At 41.9% G+C, this 18,473-nt stretch overlaps 2 protein-coding genes across 2 annotated transcripts; both read right to left on the minus strand.

Moving 5' to 3' along the window:
• Window positions 1-1,331: 1,331 nt before the first annotated feature.
• Window positions 1,332-7,905, minus strand: ap1ar (adaptor related protein complex 1 associated regulatory protein). Its single transcript, XM_075480542.1, has 10 exons — window positions 7,717-7,905; window positions 6,754-6,802; window positions 6,640-6,666; window positions 5,773-5,798; window positions 5,564-5,660; window positions 5,298-5,396; window positions 3,782-3,843; window positions 3,203-3,276; window positions 2,933-3,055; window positions 1,332-2,133 (listed from the first exon to the last, which is right to left on the minus strand). Exons 1-10 carry the CDS (start codon window positions 7,785-7,787, stop codon window positions 1,862-1,864), a joined length of 900 nt encoding a protein of 299 aa, XP_075336657.1. The 5' UTR covers window positions 7,788-7,905; the 3' UTR covers window positions 1,332-1,861.
• Window positions 7,906-8,007: 102 nt separating this feature from the next.
• On the minus strand, window positions 8,008-16,298 carry cfap100 (cilia and flagella associated protein 100). The gene is made up of 16 exons (XM_075480544.1): window positions 16,102-16,298; window positions 15,368-15,428; window positions 15,201-15,281; window positions 14,993-15,087; window positions 14,626-14,848; window positions 14,457-14,521; window positions 12,745-12,908; window positions 12,533-12,613; window positions 12,164-12,348; window positions 11,867-11,951; window positions 11,077-11,119; window positions 10,829-10,983; window positions 10,609-10,738; window positions 9,046-9,248; window positions 8,794-8,887; window positions 8,008-8,576 (listed from the first exon to the last, which is right to left on the minus strand). Exons 2-16 carry the CDS (start codon window positions 15,372-15,374, stop codon window positions 8,448-8,450), a joined length of 1,740 nt encoding a protein of 579 aa, XP_075336659.1. The 5' UTR covers window positions 15,375-15,428; window positions 16,102-16,298; the 3' UTR covers window positions 8,008-8,447.
• Window positions 16,299-18,473: the final 2,175 nt, after the last annotated feature.

The following is an 18,473-nucleotide window of genomic DNA, read 5'->3' on the forward strand; positions in this document are numbered from 1 at the left end:
CGTGCCTTGTTGGAGAGTGCAGTCGGCCAACATGCAGTTAAAAAAAATTAAAATAAATGAAAATAATCAATAGCCAAGCCCACTTATGTGAAATGCGCAAATAAATACAAAATACAGTCAAAAGAACACCCTGTGGAAATGTTGGATTTGTCAACATCTTTCAAACTTTGCATTCATGTTTCTCGTTTAGCGAGTCCGTCTCGATAAAAACCGCTTACTAATGACTAAATTAAGTTGAATCTGATCCTCTTCGACGCAGCGCCCGTTACTAAAGGTGATGCACGCGGAAAAGACTCATGCATTTACATTTTGCAGCTACTTTTATGATTAAAAAAGCCAATAAGTTGCTTGAAAATAGCAGGAAATCCAGTACAATCATTAGACTTTTAAATCCATTAAATCAATATCATGGATCTTAAATTTGGCGCCACCAATTCACCTGGTCTGATTTAACCAACTGAGCCTTCAGGCCTTTCAATAAAAGCTTTCTAAAACCTAAACGTTGCTTCATTTGAACAAAAACGTCCACGTTTCAGCCTCTGATGCAGACAGAAAGCTGAGGTAAAAGTATTTTGAGAACTTTAAAAAAAAAAATAATAATAATTCTAGTGTGAATGATCACCTTTGCCCTTTTACACACACACACACACACACACACACACACACACACACACACACACACACACACACACACACACACACACACACACACACACACACACACACACACGTTCCCATCCAGTCTTAATGGATTAAACCTATGAAATCCCGCGTCTGGTCGCCATTTTTCTACCGACATGTGTGATCTACAGAGAAAATTAAACGAGAAGTTGAAAAAATTTTCAACTGAAGGAATGTTGCATTCAAGAGTAATTGTACACTTAAGAGATGCTGGTGGAGGAGAAAAAAAAGTACATCTATTGATATTTTTGTAGAAAAAGATGGCTGAAAAGTTGTATTTTCTTTGGCCATTCCAATTCAGCATGCCACCGTTATCTGTAGGCACAGTATCAAAGAGGATAAAATGTTTGCCTTAGTCCAAATGTGTCCCAAAAAAAAAAGTCTGCAGGTGTCATGAGATGCATTTTCAGTTCTATTTCATCCCTACTGCACCGCCCTCTGGCGGTCATCCGGGATTCATAGAACCGTAGTTACATACGTAACTTTCGTTTTTTGTTGTTGTTGTCTTTGAATGGAATTCAATTACGACTTTGCAACTTGCATTAAAACCAAAGGAAGTATTCAAACAAAGCATACAGACTTCACCTGTGTATATACACAGTGACTTTGTGTGTGTGCCGTGCCTCCCCTGCCCCCCCCCCCCCCCCAAAAAAAAAATATAAAATATATTAACTGAAACATTCCTACCATTGCCACCGAGTACAGCACTAAACTTGCAGTGCATTTTGTCCCCAGGCACTGGGATTTCAAAAGCATTCCATCACGGATGAATCTGCACGTCTGTTTACCCGACAACTAGTGAAATGTCTCCTTCCTCACTCGGCTCCTAAAGCAGCTACAACGAACCGTCGCTTCAGATGAGGTTGGCAGCATCCCTGTTTTTGTACGATCACTTGGGCGCTGTTCGTTTAAAAACAAGCACTTACTGAAGAACGTGTAAAATGGTCATGAATGTAACCCCCACGGTTACGATGCATAAAATGGTCGGCGAATTTAGCAAATGAAGGCACTGAAAAAACATGAGTGTTTGATAAAACTGTACCGTGGTGCAGAGATCCACAACATACTCCTGCAGCACCGCAGTTTGGTTGCAGAACAGGACGAGCGTGTTAAGTACATTTCCGTTTCACGAGCTTTATCGTGATGAGGGCACGGCAAATGTCTCCTTTGGTTCTGGACACTATCTGTCCTGGTTGTCCGATCCGAGGCCACAGTCCGAGACGTCCTCAGAGGGAGTGTCGAGGACGGGATTGACAAACCCCTCAAACTCGGCGTCTGCGCTGTCCTCCGGGTGAGTGCTCACAAAATCGTTCTCCCACTCCAGAGCGTTGGAGTCCTCGGAAGCCGAGGTCGGCCCGCTGTTCATCTGCTTGCCGCCGGGCCTCAGAGCTGCGCGCAGGATGTCCTCCTCGGTCCGAGACCTCTCCCAGACTGGCAGCGCGCGATTGATTCCTGGAATGCAAGGACACGGGCCACCAAAGTCAGAGAATTCAACAACAGCAATCTGGTGGCTCATGAAGACGAACCGCACAGCTATTGAACTGTTGAATTACTTGCACAAGTCAGGGCACTAAACTTAAATGTGATCATCTATACTCTATGAAAATATATATTTCATGGATGAATATATAGAAGTACACCAGTTCAGAAGAAACAATAAATACGTAAATCTAATCTTAGAAGCGCAAATATAAGTGAAAGAATTAAATAACTGATAAGACAGAAGATGAGGCCAAAATCAAATGAAACCCCAATTCCAAAAATGTTGGGACACGATGTACAATGTAAATAAAAGCGGACTGAAAAAAGAAGTAACAAAAGGCTGGAAACGTAATCGGTGGGGCAACATGTTGCAACCAATAAGGTTAACCGACAACAGGTCAGCAACTGGGTTTAAAAAGAGCACCATAGAGAGGAAGAGTCTCACAGAAGTAAAGAATCAAACATTCTAGAGCTCACCATCTGTATTCGTTACATGCCGGCGGTCTAATCAATTGTAAGGAACTCTAAACCGATGCAAATATAACGTAAACACTATACACCGATATATGTCAATGAATCAAAGCTGCTGAATAAGTGAGGACCTGAATCCATAGCAAAGACCGCACGACCTTGAAAAGCTTACTCAGAAGGTTACATGTATTTTTCAGTGACTTGTGGACACCAGACAATGTTTCAGTTTTGGTAACAGTTAAAACAAAAAACAGTCGTTTAGTCGGAGGAAGCTTCAAGCAAAAATGGAATCTCTCACCTTCCTCGTCCTCCCACTCTAGATCGAGTGAGGTGCCGTCGTCATTGGTGGAGCGGGTCTTTGTGGTGAAATCCCAGCTGTACTCTGTGTTCGGAGTCACCGCGTTGGCGTCAGAGGGAAGTCCTGGAGACAAACCGGCAAATGAATGCAGTGCAAAGCATGGAAACCCTCTGCTGATGCATTCCGAACGCACAGCAAACAAGGTTTTAACCATTAGCACAAACGGTCAGTATATCACGTCTGACAAGCAAAGCTAACCGGTCCACTCACTGTTGCTCCTGAAAGCCTCGGACTGGGCTTTAACATTCTGGAGGTAGACGTCAAAATCCTCCCCAGAGGTTTGTCTGAAACAATCGACACCGTAGATATTTACTCACAGCCCATATTTGCTCACATTATTGTTTCTCTTCCTAAATAAAAAAAACACGTGAAGACTTCTACTGGTACAGTTTGTAGCAGCGATGAAAGCGGATACTGCAATCAACTTCGTTTGCCAGCATCTGAGTGTGGGCGTCCGTGAGCTCACGGCAGCCTTCTGCCACACTGAAAATGAGTTACTATTGAATTCAGACACTGCAGTGCTTTAATATGTGCTCTGCAGCCTACACAAACTAAGTGTTCACATCATTAAATCGATGTCTCTGCTGACAGCCAAGAAAAGTAAAGAATGTTCTACATCTGATGGACACAAATGACTAAACGGGAGCTAATCCATTAGCATGATAGCGTCTTGAGAAATCCCTTCACCGTCCACTTCACAAACCCAAGTGAACCTATGCGGAACGTCATTACCACGGTGTGTGCATCTTCAGTTCAGTAACTTTCCTGGTTGTTTATTGGACGACTCACTTTCTTTGATGGGTCTCACTGCCGGAGCCATCTGCTTTCCCCCGTGTCCTCTGAGCAGGCAGCTGCAAACCAAAACACCACAGATCAACTAAAATGACCTTCCTCACATCCTCTCGTCAATAAAACCCCATCAGTGTTGATCTACTGTACAATCGCGGTGCTATTTAAGACAACGGGCAAGCAGAAACGTTCTCTCAACACAACGGAATGACAGCAGAGAAGCAATGGAATGTGAAAAGCACAAAAACAGAACCCCCCCCCCCAAAAAAAACCAAAAAAAACTTAGTCTCAGTCAGCTGAGAGTCCAAATTTCTTTGTTCATGGTGTGTGATGCAACTCTGGGGGCACTTGTTTTTCCCAAAGCCCAGACTAAATTATCACTTACTGGAGGCTACAGAAAGTCAGTGCATCTCGAATAAAGTAACTCTCTGTTCCTGTCATTGCTTATGAGGATTTTTTCTGGATCATTCCTTCTGACAGAACCGTTTCTGTTCCACTGAACAGCTCTCCAAGGGCCTCGCTGCTGCATTCTCAGTCGCGTTAAAGTCAGACTTTAACTCGATCCTCCGAAAATATTACGATATATCTTTACTTTTCAGCTTTCCTGTCGTTGACTGACTCGTTTCATCGCACGGCCTTGGCTTAGGATTAAATCGTACACCGCAGCCCTCGTATTCTCTAATTTTCATACAATTTTGAATTGACCATTTCCTCAATGACCCCGATGGCTCAAGTCCCAGAGGTTTCAAAGCTGACCCAAACTATGATACTCCCTCCCCCATGCTTTGCAACTGAGAAGCAGCTTCTGTGTTGGTGCGAGGTTTGTTAGTTTTTTTTGTTTTTGTCCAAAACACAACATTCTGCATTTTTGCCAGAAAGGATTAGTTTAATTTCTACCACAAGTTTTTTGGAACATCCAGACGGCCTTTTATTAAAACTTCTGGAAAACTTTTTTGTCCCTTCTGCGTACAAAGATGTTGGCAAACTTTAGAAATTTCCGCAGGTGTTTTTGAGACTACAAGTTGTGTGTGTGATTTTTGTAGGACGTCCACTCCAAGATGAAGTCCTGAATTTCCACCATTTGCAGAATGTTTGTCTCATTGCGGCTTGATAAACACTCAGGTCTTATAGAAAAGCTCTTGCAGCCTTTTCCCACTTTATAAATCCCTATAATGTTGCTTCTAAGGTTCTGTTAAAACTTTTTCTTGAGAGGAGCAGATACGGTCAACGACCAAACGTCGAATGCCTTTATTTAAAATGATTTAATCTATTGCATTGGTGCTAGCAAGGGGTTCGTCAGGCAACTGCAACTGTGGGAAATATGCTTATTTCAGAGGTAATTCATGCTTATTAATGATGATAAAAAAAAGGGGGAAAAGCCCATTAAGAACACAAAAGGTTGAGGACTTGAGATACTTGTGCTGCCCCCCCTACAGGGACAGGAGGTTAGAGGAGAAGTTGCTTTAGCCAAGCAGTAAGGTAAACTGGCAGAAGGGAGCGTTCAGTGCCGCCTCACCTCCTTCAATTTTCGTTCACGTGCCAGCCTGGCGGCCTCGCGCTGGGCAGCATTTCTAGCCTCCTCTTCTAGCCTCAACTTTTCCTCTTGTGCCTCTAACTGAGCAGAAATAACACAACGAAACAAACACAAAACAGAAAATTACAAAAAAAACAATGCAGCAAATTAAAGATAAGCCAAAACAAGTTCCCCAAAAAACAGAAAATGAAATAATGGGGGCTGACAATCTAGCAGAGACGGGGTTCTCTCGAAAAGCTCAGCCTCACCTCAGCTTGTAGCTTTTGGTCGAGCACAACCTGCTTGTCTGAGATGGCGGCGTAGCGGTGCTCTCTGAGGTGCTTGATCTCATCTTCACTGATGGGCCTAATAAAAGAGGAAGAAGAAGAAGAAGAAAACAAAACCAAAAAACTCAAAGGGTCAAATGTCATGAGTGCTCATTATTTATTTTTTTTAAGGTTCAGTCCAGATTTCTTACCTTAAGCAGGGCTGTGGGCTCTCAGCCTGCATCAGAGACAAAAAAAAAAAAAAGTAATTGGTGTAAAGTGCATGTAACCTGCTGACTCAAATACTACTATTTTGGAGCTTGTGCAAAGAGTAATGGGAAAAGAAAATGATTGCCATCACAGCCCAGAGATGGGTGCACCTCATCATTTTCTAGCCATCGTGGGTTGAGGTTGACTATCAGTGGAACGGCTGAGAGCAAAAAGTCTCCTCAGAGTACCAACGTGGGCTTTCTTTTAATTAGAATTTTAATCTTTAATTACACATGAAGTCTCCCTCTGCTACAAATTAAGTTCTGATCTTCTTAACGGGTCCATAAGGTGTTTTTATTTTATATATATATATATATATGTATATAAAGTAACGAGACTTATCGTAAAGCAAAATGGATTTCTGCTTGGAGTCGGCAGTGCAGACAGCCTTCATTTCCCTCATGTCTTACGGTATATAAAGATCTTAAACTACAACAGAAGGGGATTTTGTTTATTTGGAGACATGTCCCATCAAACTACCAGAGTCGACACGAGTCTGCTGCTTTGTTTTTAGAATGGACATCGGCGAAGCAAATATGTAATGAAATACTACATCACAGACGAGGTTTTGCACAGTTGGAGGAGACTTTAAAGGACTGTAGTCTTTTTGGCGGGTGGAGACGTGGGCATTCATAGATCCAATTGTCTTAATAAGAAACAACTGGCAGAGTCACACTTGGTGCAATATTAAGGCCACAAGTGGATTTTGGGGCAAAACCGTCAAAGTATACAATTTTGAAGAGCACAGAATGAATTTTCTTGGGGATTAATAAATGGCACTTCCATACATTTGCATAAATCAGACTTACCTCGTCACTTTCTACCAGGTTTTCAAACTGCAAAATGAAAAGAATCAGTTAGGGGACTCTGCACTGAATGATAACCATTCGAAACAGGAACTATCCCAAATGTGCGCCTCGTACCTCTATTGTATAATGCTCCCCCGTTGTACTGCTTCTGAAGTATTTTGACCTGTAGACAGAATTACAGATGACAAAGAGGGATCATATGCAACAACTAAAAAAAAAAAAAATCTACTTAACATTTCAGGCTGACACAGCCAATAGCTATTATATAGCTAATAGCTAATACATCAGCTGTTTTGCATTTTATGTCTTTAACTAATTATCATTGAAGATTAATGAGGCTGTAGCTCATGCCTACGACCAATACCTTTTAATCTACATCTCATTACTACTCTGAGATGGCACTTTTATTACAGCATTAAATCACAACGCAAATGTCTGCGGGAGAGATGTGCACCTCCATCTATAATCCATGTCAGTACTACACTGAGGAGTACATGTAAAAGTAGCGATGGTGCCACCAGCTCTAACATGTAAAGATGCAGAAGAAAAGCTTGCTGAAGGGGGGGTTAAAGCCCACTCTGATCCTAACAAAGCTCAAGGCGAAATCAGACTAAAAACATCAATTATTTACATGCAGTTTGGTGACAGTAGTCACACCCAGCCAGGTTCTTCATCGGGTCAGGACTACCAGAACCTCAGCCTCTACAGACGAATGTAGAATTATCATAATGACCTCTTCAAAAGCTCCACTTCAGTCTACACTGTGCGCCTTGTTCAGTTTTTGTTAAGAACATCTTACACTTTGTGTCCAAGCTTTCAACAATAGGGGTGGGGTCTTGATTGCCACCAGCACTGCCTGACCGAAGGTTAGGACCCCATTTAACCTGTACAACCGTGGGCTTGTTAGCTGGTCTGCACCTCTCGGTTACAACATCACAAGCAGCTGTGTACACAGCTCACCTATCGGCTACACTACTTATCGGAACTGTTCGCTACGTTTTTCGTAACCGGATACGCTGGCTCAGGTGATGCTTGCACGCTTGTTAGCGCATCAAGCTAATGCCATATCTCACTCACCCGCCTCCTCTCTGGATCCTGTTAGCTTCTCTCCTGAAGAGCCCAGCACAGTATGCCCAGCAGTTACCCATCGCATTGTCAGATATGACTTGTTTCTAGCTTCCTAGCTAGCACTCCCCAGACAGCTGCTGGTGCATCACCGTAAATAACGACATCTTCCTGCCTGGTCCTCCGCTCTGCTCCAACCACTTCCTTATCCGCCTTCCTCCGCGGTTGACGTCAGACCAGGCAGAGAGGAAGAACAACACAGCACCACCTACTGGCACACCACACTGCTTTATTGTGGTTTAAACTTGAGATACTGCTTTTTCAGGGGTTGAATGTTGTGCATCAAATGACTAATAACATTCATCATCTTCTGACTAGGAAACATGATAAGCAACGTTATACAGATTCATCACTTGTACAGAAAAGTAAGTAGAAAGAACACTTCTAATGTTACAGTTTAACTGGAGAGGGATAATGATATGCAGTCTGTACAATTTAAAACATAATATTGTGAATACATTTTTTTTGTGGGAGTGTAAATGAATAATAGAACTTTTAGGTAATAAAGCATAATTTTCATACTTGTAAATCTGCATTTTACGGATATCCAGGCACAACAATCAGGATAACAACAAAGCAAGCGTGTTCGTTGTGTGTCCAGGAGACAAAACAACACATTATTCCCCAGTAACTCAGCATCTTCAAATAATTTTTTCTTCAGCATGATCATCCTTTCCTTCTTCTCACTCTGTGTCCTCGGAGCCAAAGAGGAACTCGTCGATGTCGTCCTCAGCAGCGCCGTTGTCCAAGTTGATGATGTTTTTGACTCTTGGGGCGACAGGCATGCGTCTGGGCATGAGCTTTCTCCCCGTCTGGAGGAAGATAAAGAAAGGTGTGCTGCAGATACAGCTGCTGCTCTTTTACATGTAAAACACTGTAAAAAAAAAGATTTTATACAGTGTCGGCCATTACAAATGTAGGCCTTTGGAGGCTACTTGAGGACGGTTCCCACATGACTGCAGTAATAACTTACTGATGTTAAAGTCCACAGTTTACTGGAGGTAAAAAAAAATGGTGGAAATGACGTACCATTTTCTTTGAGTCAGCCAGGGATCGCTCCAAGTACCTCCTCATCCTTTCTTTTTGTTTCTCTTCCTGCTCTCTCAGCTTTTCTTCTCGCTGCCTGCAACAGAATTCAGGGAGAAAGGTTTTTAACTTCCCTTCCATTGTATTTTCTCCTTAAGTCCGATCTGTTGCCTTCAGAAGAGGTCGGTGTGTCACTTCATCAGATGTTTCCTGTATTTAAGAGACAGCAAACAGAACACAGTGACCGGGTCATACCTGCTCCTCTTCTCGCTGTCCTTGATCTTCTTCAGCGTCTCCAGTCTTTCCTCGGGGATGCTCTCGAGATCCTCCAGCAGTGAAAACATGCGGCTCTCGATGTTGGCCACCTTCTCCAAGGTGCTGAGGTTGGTCATCCTGTCATCTACACAGCTGCGGTGCACCTCTGCCACCTTCTCACTGAGAGAATCCAACATCGCATCCTGTAAGCAGGATAGTTATGTGCGTTAAGAGTCCTTTCCAGCTTTGGCAACACCGTCTTCTAACGACGCCACCGAACAATGTCGCTGATAAGACTGCGTGGGACGCAAACCAAAACTCTTGAAGATATGTGCTCTTTCAGTTATGCTGCTTCAGACTTTTTAAAACCGCACCACGGTGGTGGCGGTGGTGCTGAAGTGTTTGCATGCAGGGGGCTCAAAGAAAACAAGGGGACAGATAATTACATACAATGGGTTTAAAAAAATATATCAATGTTGCTGCAATATCACACAAGAGTTATTATGTTATGTTAAATACGTGTGAGTGCTTTTCTGGTTCGTGTCCTATCCAGTTCACCATCAAAACAGTGGAGAGGGCTCAGGCAGCTAGTGGGGCACAATTACAATACACTATGCTACGATGAATGGATTAGGCTGATTATATACAAGACGTTCTAGTATTTTTGCTGGCCACGATGCAATAGAGACAGGCCAGTAACTGTTCAGGTGAGATGTGCCACTGTCTTTGTGTAAAAGGTACAGACACAGCCTTCTGGACTACAGTTTGGAAGTTAAAAATGTACATCATGTAGCCGGCTTCCGTTGAAGCAGCACGCTTCAAAGAGAAAGGGATCGAGACCGTCGGCTCATAGTAAACCCGGAGAGTCTGCAGCCTATAATGGTTTGGACATTTCTCCACTTACGAACAACTGTAACATGAAACACGGTCTTGGTATTAAGGATGGCTCTTTACAAGTTTCGTCAGACAAGGTTAGCAGCAGGTGCAACTTGATTATTTAAGACTAGAAAGATGTCTGAATGATGTTTACTGCCCATCAGCTCCAGCTAGGGGAGGAAACGAGGCACTGGGCTTATAGTTGATTTGAATTCACTGCTTTTTAGGATTTCACTGAATTTGAGAACGATGTTGGAATCAAATCAAATAATAATTGAGTTTACCTCCTTTCACTATGGAGGTGCATTTGTTTTTAAGTTGCCAAACAGCACGCCAGTGATGGAGGTCCCAAGCATGTGTGGCAAAAGTTTAGCCGTTTTGCTGTCACTGAACACAACCCTGCTGAGGACCAGGGGCCTCATCTATTCCAGCCCAGTGTCACTAGAAAACATGTAACGAGTACGTTTGTTCACTGCTACAATTCTTAAAGGAAGATAATAAACCCGAGTATATCAATGACTGAAGAGGGATCAACAGGAGGCCTGTGCATTCCAACTATAGTGATGAGATATTTTGTATAGTGAGGACTTTGAGCGCTGAAAAAAATCAAAACCTCTTTCATCTCTGGTGCGAACCGGACCAGTACAAATGTGCTCAGACACATTATATTCTACTGTATTTCCTTACTTGGTCCTCTGTGCTCAGTGACACATGGAGTTGAATGTTCCGTTCCAGGTTGGCACCTCTCGCCCTCTCCTTGTCAATCCTCTGGCTCGTGTAATTTATCTCCTGTGTTATCTGCTCTTCGTCCTTTTCACTTGAGACAGAGAGAAAATTCCAAGAAAAATAGCTGAATGCCAAACCACTCATTGCTAGAGATTTGACAAACTTTGCGCACAGTGCTTACATCTTCCTCCTGGTTGTCTCCATGGATTTACGGAGCTTCTCCAGAGCCTCGTCGACCCTGGCAGAGTTCTGAATCAGAGATAGGTTCTGCTCTGTCAGCTCTGTCATCAGATCCAGTAGCTGCTGGGGGTCATTGAAGTACAGCTCTGGTTCATCCTACAAGGACGTTAGACAATAAGGGGGGGGGGGGGGGGGTGTCACTGCAAGAAAACTCTCTTTGACAGGAGTTTTTAGTTAAAAAAAACTGACCTCGTATTCTGAGCTGTCAGATTCAAGTTTTGACTTTGTACCTCTGAAATAACAAAGAAGAACTTTTAGACTTTTTTGTAGTAGCATGTGATAAAAGTACAGCACACGTATGCATGACGTCATATGATTTCTATCCGTGTGCTGTAAATGAACTGTATTCATATATTAAAATCACACCACACGTATGTCATTGGAGCCCAACTCAGTCACTACCTAGATTCCGCCAAAAGAGGGCGCCTCACACAGTCTTGCCGCATATTTTTGGCCACCACGCTCAGTTGGGATTTTGTCAGTTGTATATTCTGAAGCTAAATTCAAAATTTTTTACTAAAGGTAATAAGATCACTCATTCTTCAAATGACTGGAACATCTCTGTTAAAGACACAATCACTTGTTCACTACTGTTCTAATTCATTTACACACACATCAGTGCAGTTTTACTGACTCGTGGTAAAACCAAACACTTTTAACAGAATTTGCAAAATAAGAAGGTAGTATAAATGTTGAGTTATGTTGAGGCACCATCTTTGTTTTATCTTATAATTATGAGGTTTGTGACCTTTCCTTTATGTGCAGTAACAAGGTTCAAGTTGCTGAGGAAGAGCGGCTACCATGTATCTATGCAACGCTAGAATTAATCATTTCAGTAGAGAGAACTATCCCGACTTTGATTTAAACAGGGTCTGTGTGCATTAAAGAAAAACTTTCATCTTTGCCTTCACATCTAAATCTATTTGTCTGAACTAAAGAGTGCTACGGTGTGCATGTGAGTGTGCAGATGCTCCCATACACAGTGTCGCTGTGAGCTGAGGACAGCCCGGTCTCTCTGATGGGGGGAAGTTCTCCTCCTGAACTGGACCCCTTGGTGTCCAAACCTATGTGAATACAAACAACTGACAGACTCATTACAGACGATCCCCTCCTTCAATGGGAAGAAGAGACTAAGAGGCCCAAATAGAGAAGTGAGAGGAACTTATCTCATCTCATTGCTTGTACATTTTCCAGAGCACCACCGTCCTGGTTCTAATCATCTGTTTCGCAATAGAGACTGTTGACTTTAATTTGCACCTCATTGAGAAATACTTGCCGTTCCTAATAGCCATCTTGTGAGACTCATTGTTCTGGTCATTGTGTCCAGCTTCGTCAGACAGGACTTTAGCTTTCAAGGCCTCTGTCTTCTGTTTATTCTGCCACTCGGGAGGAGAAAGGTTCACCAGAAACTCCTGGTATCTCTTATAGTCTATCATGATTTCTTCAAACTTGATAAGTTCACTGTGAAAGAGAGAGAGAGAGAGAGAGAGAGAGAGAGAGAGAGAGAGAGAGAGAGAGAGAGAGAGAGAGAGAGAGAGAGAGAGAGAGAGAGAGAGAGAGAGAGGCCCCTTATTGTATTCTCCTTTGTTTTTAGTTACTCTCAGTGCACCTTTTGGATAACCCTTGCAGATCATCAGAACACTACCTTTTTATGGTCGCTATTTCAGCAGTTAGCTTCCTAATCCAAGCATTCTTCTCCTGTTTGGACTTGTCCTCCCGGTCAAAACTGTCAACGTTCAAAAAGCCTTATGTGAGAGCAGAATACCACTGGCACTTGTTCAAGAGTTGACAAAATTTTGAGACCAGTCATTTAATTTGTTGTGACAGAAAAAAAGAAGACCTCATGGTACTTCTTACAGTGTTCTGGCTTCCACAGACTGTCTTTCGTTTTCTCTGAGAAACTCTTCAAACTTGTGGTTGTCTCTCTCAATGATCTTCTCAAGCTGTTTCAGCCGTTTCTCCTCTTTCGCCAAGGCCTGGTCCATCCTCAAAATTTCCGACCTCTTGGTCATCAGCAGTAACTAAGGACAGGAGATAATGAATACTCATTTAATTTAATGTGGTCTGGCAATTCATAGGGATACAAAAACGGAAGCTTAAGTGAAATAATCCTCATCATTTTAAAGCCTTGAGCCACCGCTCATATCTTTATATATTACCAGGTAAACAGGAAATGGGTGCAGGGATTTATTGAATCATGTTCAATTATAAATGACAAAACAGTATACGAAGCGAAAACAAAAGTCAGTATTTGGTATGAGCACCTGAACCCTCTTAGACTCTTAGACTGTCTTTTCTTTAAGTAGTCTTCAGGAATAGTTCTCCAGGCTTCTTGAAGGACATCCCAAAGCTCTTCTTTGGATGTCGGCTGCCTTTTGTTCCGTTCTCTGTCAGGATGATACCACACTGCTTCAATAATGTTGAGGTCCGGGCTCTGGGGAGGATTCATCCCTTCATAAGACCTGTTGCTACTGATTTTCAGCCCACTTCTTGTGTCATTTGGCATACCTTATTTAATATATATATCTTATTTAAATTCCCCCCATTGGGGGATGAATAAAGTATTTTCTATTTCTATTTTCTCCTATTCTATACCTCTGCCTTTTCTCCCTGTTTCCCTTCCTTAAGAATGGCTTCTTGACAGCCACCCTCCCATGGAGACCATTTCTGGTGAGGCTTCAGTGAACAGTAGATGGATCAACTGAAGGTACAGGCGTTTCTTTCAGGTCCTGTGTCAGGTCTTTGTTGGAGCTTTCCCATATTGTTAATTTGTTGTACATATATTTTTAAGCCTACCAGCGAAAAACTGAACACCATGCCGAGATATGCCAAGTTTTCAGCTGCCAAACAGTTTCATCTTTGGCATTTTTCATAGATGCAACTAAAGAAATGGGAACAAAAGGATGTGTCTTTTATGACAGGCTGATAGTAACAAAGTACTTAAAGATACAATTTAAAATTGGTTCTTTGTTCAGTTGTCTATCATGTGGAGATACAGTTATTGTACTTTGAAGTAGGTGCCTTTGATATGATTGAATGACTCATAGATCGGTGTTAAATGGCTTAAAAAAAAAACTAAAAAAAAACATATTCCTTTGAAAATGGTCATGTTCAGGGACTGAGTTGAAACTGGGTGGAAAAAGCAGCAAATGCCAAAAGAAAAACTTTGAAAGACCTACATAAAGCCTGGAGAGCTTTTGTTCGAGACCACTTTAAAATATTACAAGAAAGCCTGGCTGCTTGGAGGCAAAATATAAAGAAATGAAGGGGCTGCTCAAGACTTTAGCACAGCACTGTCCAGTTTAAAACACTTCTATTCACACATCTATTCTCACAATGTGTAACTCTGGTAAAAGGCAGGAGCGACACCAGAAATCCCCAAAATACTGGAATTATATATATCCCTAGTTGAGAAACATTTCTCTGCGTTCCAGAAATTTAAACACGAACACTCTTTGAAATACATTACTATTACTAAGTAGACACAGTAGCCTGAAGAATCTGTGAGTTCAGACTGTTTTCATGATTCCACTCCTGTTACAATCTCAGGAAGTGGGGATATACTTCACCTCCAACACTGCCTTCTGGCGTTCCATGGAAATTAAGTTATGTTTGCTTTCTTTTGTGATGTTTTCTGTGGACGGAGCACAGACAATAATTGGAATAATCATCCAAAAGCCACAAATGGTACCTTTATGGCATTTAATACTTTGACTTCTCCACCCTTCCTGCACTTACCTCCTTTCATCAAAGCAAATTTCAGCTCATGTCTGCCTGATGTTTGCTTGGGGAGAGCTGCCTTACTCTTAATTTGCTTTAGCGTCTTCTTCTTCTCATTTTCCTCCTCCTCCTCCTCCTCCTCCTCCAGTTCTCCCACTTGCTCATTCTTCAGCTTGGCCATCATTCTCGCAGCGTGGGTGGTCTTCTCTTCTATTGGCAGAGCCAGAAATTTGCGCATCTCCTGAGCATAAAGGCCAAAAAGAAGCATGACTTCAACATAGCAAAATCCATTTTGCGCTTCCCGCAAAACACTGCAATAGAAGTAAAATATGCTGGACAGAAAACTTTTATCTGCACGCGCAGCTGTGATCCGACACACACCAACCTCTTTCTGTTCGCTTCTTTCATTTGCACTCAGTAGAAAAATGTTGTTATTGTCTGGCACTTTGAATGGGCTCAGTTGTGCCCTCCTCCTCATCCCTTCACACATTGAAGACAAAAAAAAACAAAACAAAACAAAACAGTGCACATACTTTTACATGTGGCATTTTTTTCCTCTTTCTGTTCTTGTGAACTCATTTTGCCCACTGTACCTGGTTTTCGTGACTTAGCTGTCCTATCAGTATCAGAAACCAGCTGGGCACCTGAAGAAGGCTCTGCTCCTGCTCCTGTTCCTGAGAGCACATTTTTTTTATTGTGAGGAAAAATCAGTGTACTTACACTGTCATTTGTGAAGCATGGCGTCATAACAGAAACATACCAGGCATCTTCTTCTTGTATCCGGAGTTACAGCAGCTCAGCCTTAAAGTGGCAGAAGGTTGCTAAAAGACAATAAAGTTATTCTACTCATAACAACCTACAACATTACAGAACATTAAACAGTTTGAAATTGCACAACGGGTCATTCTAATTCTAACAATCATTAAGGGGATTAGAGACGGCCTAATCAAACAAAAGTGTAGACAGCTGTGTGAAGAACACTAGTCTGAGTAAGTCTTTCAATTCATATAGGGTTTGGACGATTTTATACTTTATTTTTCATTAGGTCTCTATCTAATTTAACCTTTTTATATTGTAAGAGTATTTTTTTGCATATAAATGATTCATATTCCCATATATGTTAAGGCTGAATTAAACTGGCACAAGAGCATCGTCACTTGGAGTATACAAATATTCGTGGTCTTTATGAAATATGAAGAGCAGGAGCAACGCAGCAAATTTTTTTAAATATATTTTTTCATTCCCATAATAATTTACAGAAATCCTGTTTTGAGAAGAAAATATATATGCCTGAGAAAAATCTTTGTGTTTCTGACCGAACACACGCGATACCAGAGAGCAGGTGACCGCCCTGCACGAGCTGTTCGCTTTCCAAGCTCGCCCGAAGTTTGTTCAGCTCGTTAACAAGCAGTGAGAAGCTGCTGTGCAGGAAAGTACACATAAGAAAGTCTCAAACGCTTATTCAGTTTGGTGTTTAGGATAAAGCCAGCTTACCTGTCTGATACTGCAGTTTAAAAGCAGAAACAAACGGAGGAAAACATCTCCTGCTTCTTTCCTCAAGCTGGGCTTTGGCTCGGCTTGTGTACAGTTGTCGTGGTAACCGTTGCCTTCAGGGTCCGTTTGGAATGTTCCATACCACCCCCTAATTTCTTATGGTCATGATAATCATTAAAGCTGCGGTCGGCAACTTTTTTTTAGTCATATTAGCTTGAACTGTCATGGGATTCTGGAAGTAGAATATTAAATAGGCTGTTTAGGAAAAATAACGAATTATGTAGCTCCCTCTGAAGCCTGTAATCATGCTTGCAAAAATCGAGCGCTCCCGGTTGTTTTTAACCAATCAAGTTAGGGTGGAGGAATCCTACCTGTCAATCACAGCTTGTGCACACGCTGGTGAGCGTGAGTCTGCCCCAGCTTGTGTGCGCTCACACTAGTGTGAACTCACGTGCACAACCTCGTCCACAGAGGGGGAGGGGTTTGGGGGGCGATTCGGAGCTTGTTAGAGGTTGGGGGAGGGACCTGAAAGTTGTATCAGTTCGAATTTTCCGACTTTAGACTCGCAATTTTGAAAACCTGCCGACTGCAGCTTTAAAGTGATAAATAATTAGTATTTCATTAGTGGGTATGTTGATTGATTACATCTGAATCTGGGTATCAATACCCTATGATTAAAGTCAAGAGTATACACTTTAAGCCTATATTTGTTTTACAACTGGGTAAAAAAAAGCTGAAATAACTAATTCATACTAAAAATCTAACAAAAAACAAAGCAGGCATAAAAAAAAAAATGGCAGCTCCTTGTTATCATTACCTATTAGTTACACCTAAAACAAAGAGTTAACTGGCAGGTACGGGGAGGAATTTTTCAAGCCTGCTCTGAGAGAACCATATGAGGTTCATCCTCCACTAGATGGCACAGACAGAACACACAGCCTGATTCTGGCAAGACTCAATCTAATTTTTTCATTGTATATTTGATTGCGTTCTTAAGAGAATTTTCAAGTTTAAAATAGTTTTTCTTGAAAGGCATGCGCACATATGTTTGTATGTGGAATATGTGTCATCAATCATTTCTTCCCAAAGGGAAATTGATCCGATCGCCAGCTTGTTTTAGTTTATCGTGTCTACCAGAGAATATACATAGAACCTGATACTGTACACTGCCTCCCACGCATCCACACATGACCCTTCACATCTCAGCTCAACAAAGCAGCCCACACACTCTACACTCACATTTAGGAAATCCCACTGTCAGATTGTCAGGTTAAAGTAATGCTCACACATGGAGGAGTGTTGGCTCACACAACAGCAAAGGGCACGTTGTGTAGGAAAGGAGGGGACGGCCTTATTCACATTTGAGGGATGAGTATGAGTGGGGTGAGATGTGAAAGGAAGCATAGGTACATATTTTCTTCACATTTGCAACTTTCCCCTGACAGAATTCCCCACACAACTTGGCTGAATAGAATAAGGTTTCTGAATGCTTTCCCTTGGTGCTGTTGCACAGTTATTTTTCCATCCATCAACCCTGATCTGCATTTAGGATAACATTGATTGTTTCAATACGAAAATGACTGAAATGCAGCAACGTGTGAGTTGTTTGAGAGCTATATAAGAGCTATGTAGTCAGGCCTTTATGTATGATCAGCTTCTCTTTAGACAGAATTCTCCCTGCCACCCCCTATAAACCCACAAAAAAAGGAAACACCAAGATAAATGAATATGCACATTGAAGAATGGATTACTCAAACACATATATATTTTCAGCCAGTCGGAGAATAAACGTGTAATCGATGGGTTAAGTTACCTTTCTGCCTCAGGACTTGCAGCAAGTTGAAAAAAAAAACAAAAAACAGGGAAAACTTGCACTGACCTACTGTCATGAAACAAACATGAGAGCAGAATCTGAGCTGCCATGCTATCAGGCAGCTGTGATAGCAGAATGCGCTTAGGTCCATATGACTGCAGCTACTGAAGGATTTCAAACTCAGGCAGCATTTTATAAAGTGGGGCTCTCTATCAGCCAAAAAAAAAGCTTGTTAAATCTCTTTTTTTTTTCCTTCACAGTCCCATTGTGTCATTAAAAATCAGAGTTTGTTGTTAACCGATTTAAAGGTGGGGTATGAGATGTTTTCTGGAGCATTTTTTATCATATTGTCTGAAAACCTCCTCACGACCCCATTGCACCCACTAAAATAGAATGTTTGGGGCAAAAAAATAATATTTTAGTCCATTGTAGAGGGTGTAGCAAGAGGAAATGTCTGACCAATAGAAGTAATGATGAGAGTTACTTCTATTGGATTCTGATATGCCAATCAACCGTCAGCCCCCCTCACCCCTCCCCCTGCGCGTTCACAGACTCGTGA

The sequence above is a fragment of the Odontesthes bonariensis genome, chromosome 13, assembly GCF_027942865.1.
Source record: "Odontesthes bonariensis isolate fOdoBon6 chromosome 13, fOdoBon6.hap1, whole genome shotgun sequence".
NCBI lineage: Eukaryota > Metazoa > Chordata > Actinopteri > Atheriniformes > Atherinopsidae > Odontesthes > Odontesthes bonariensis.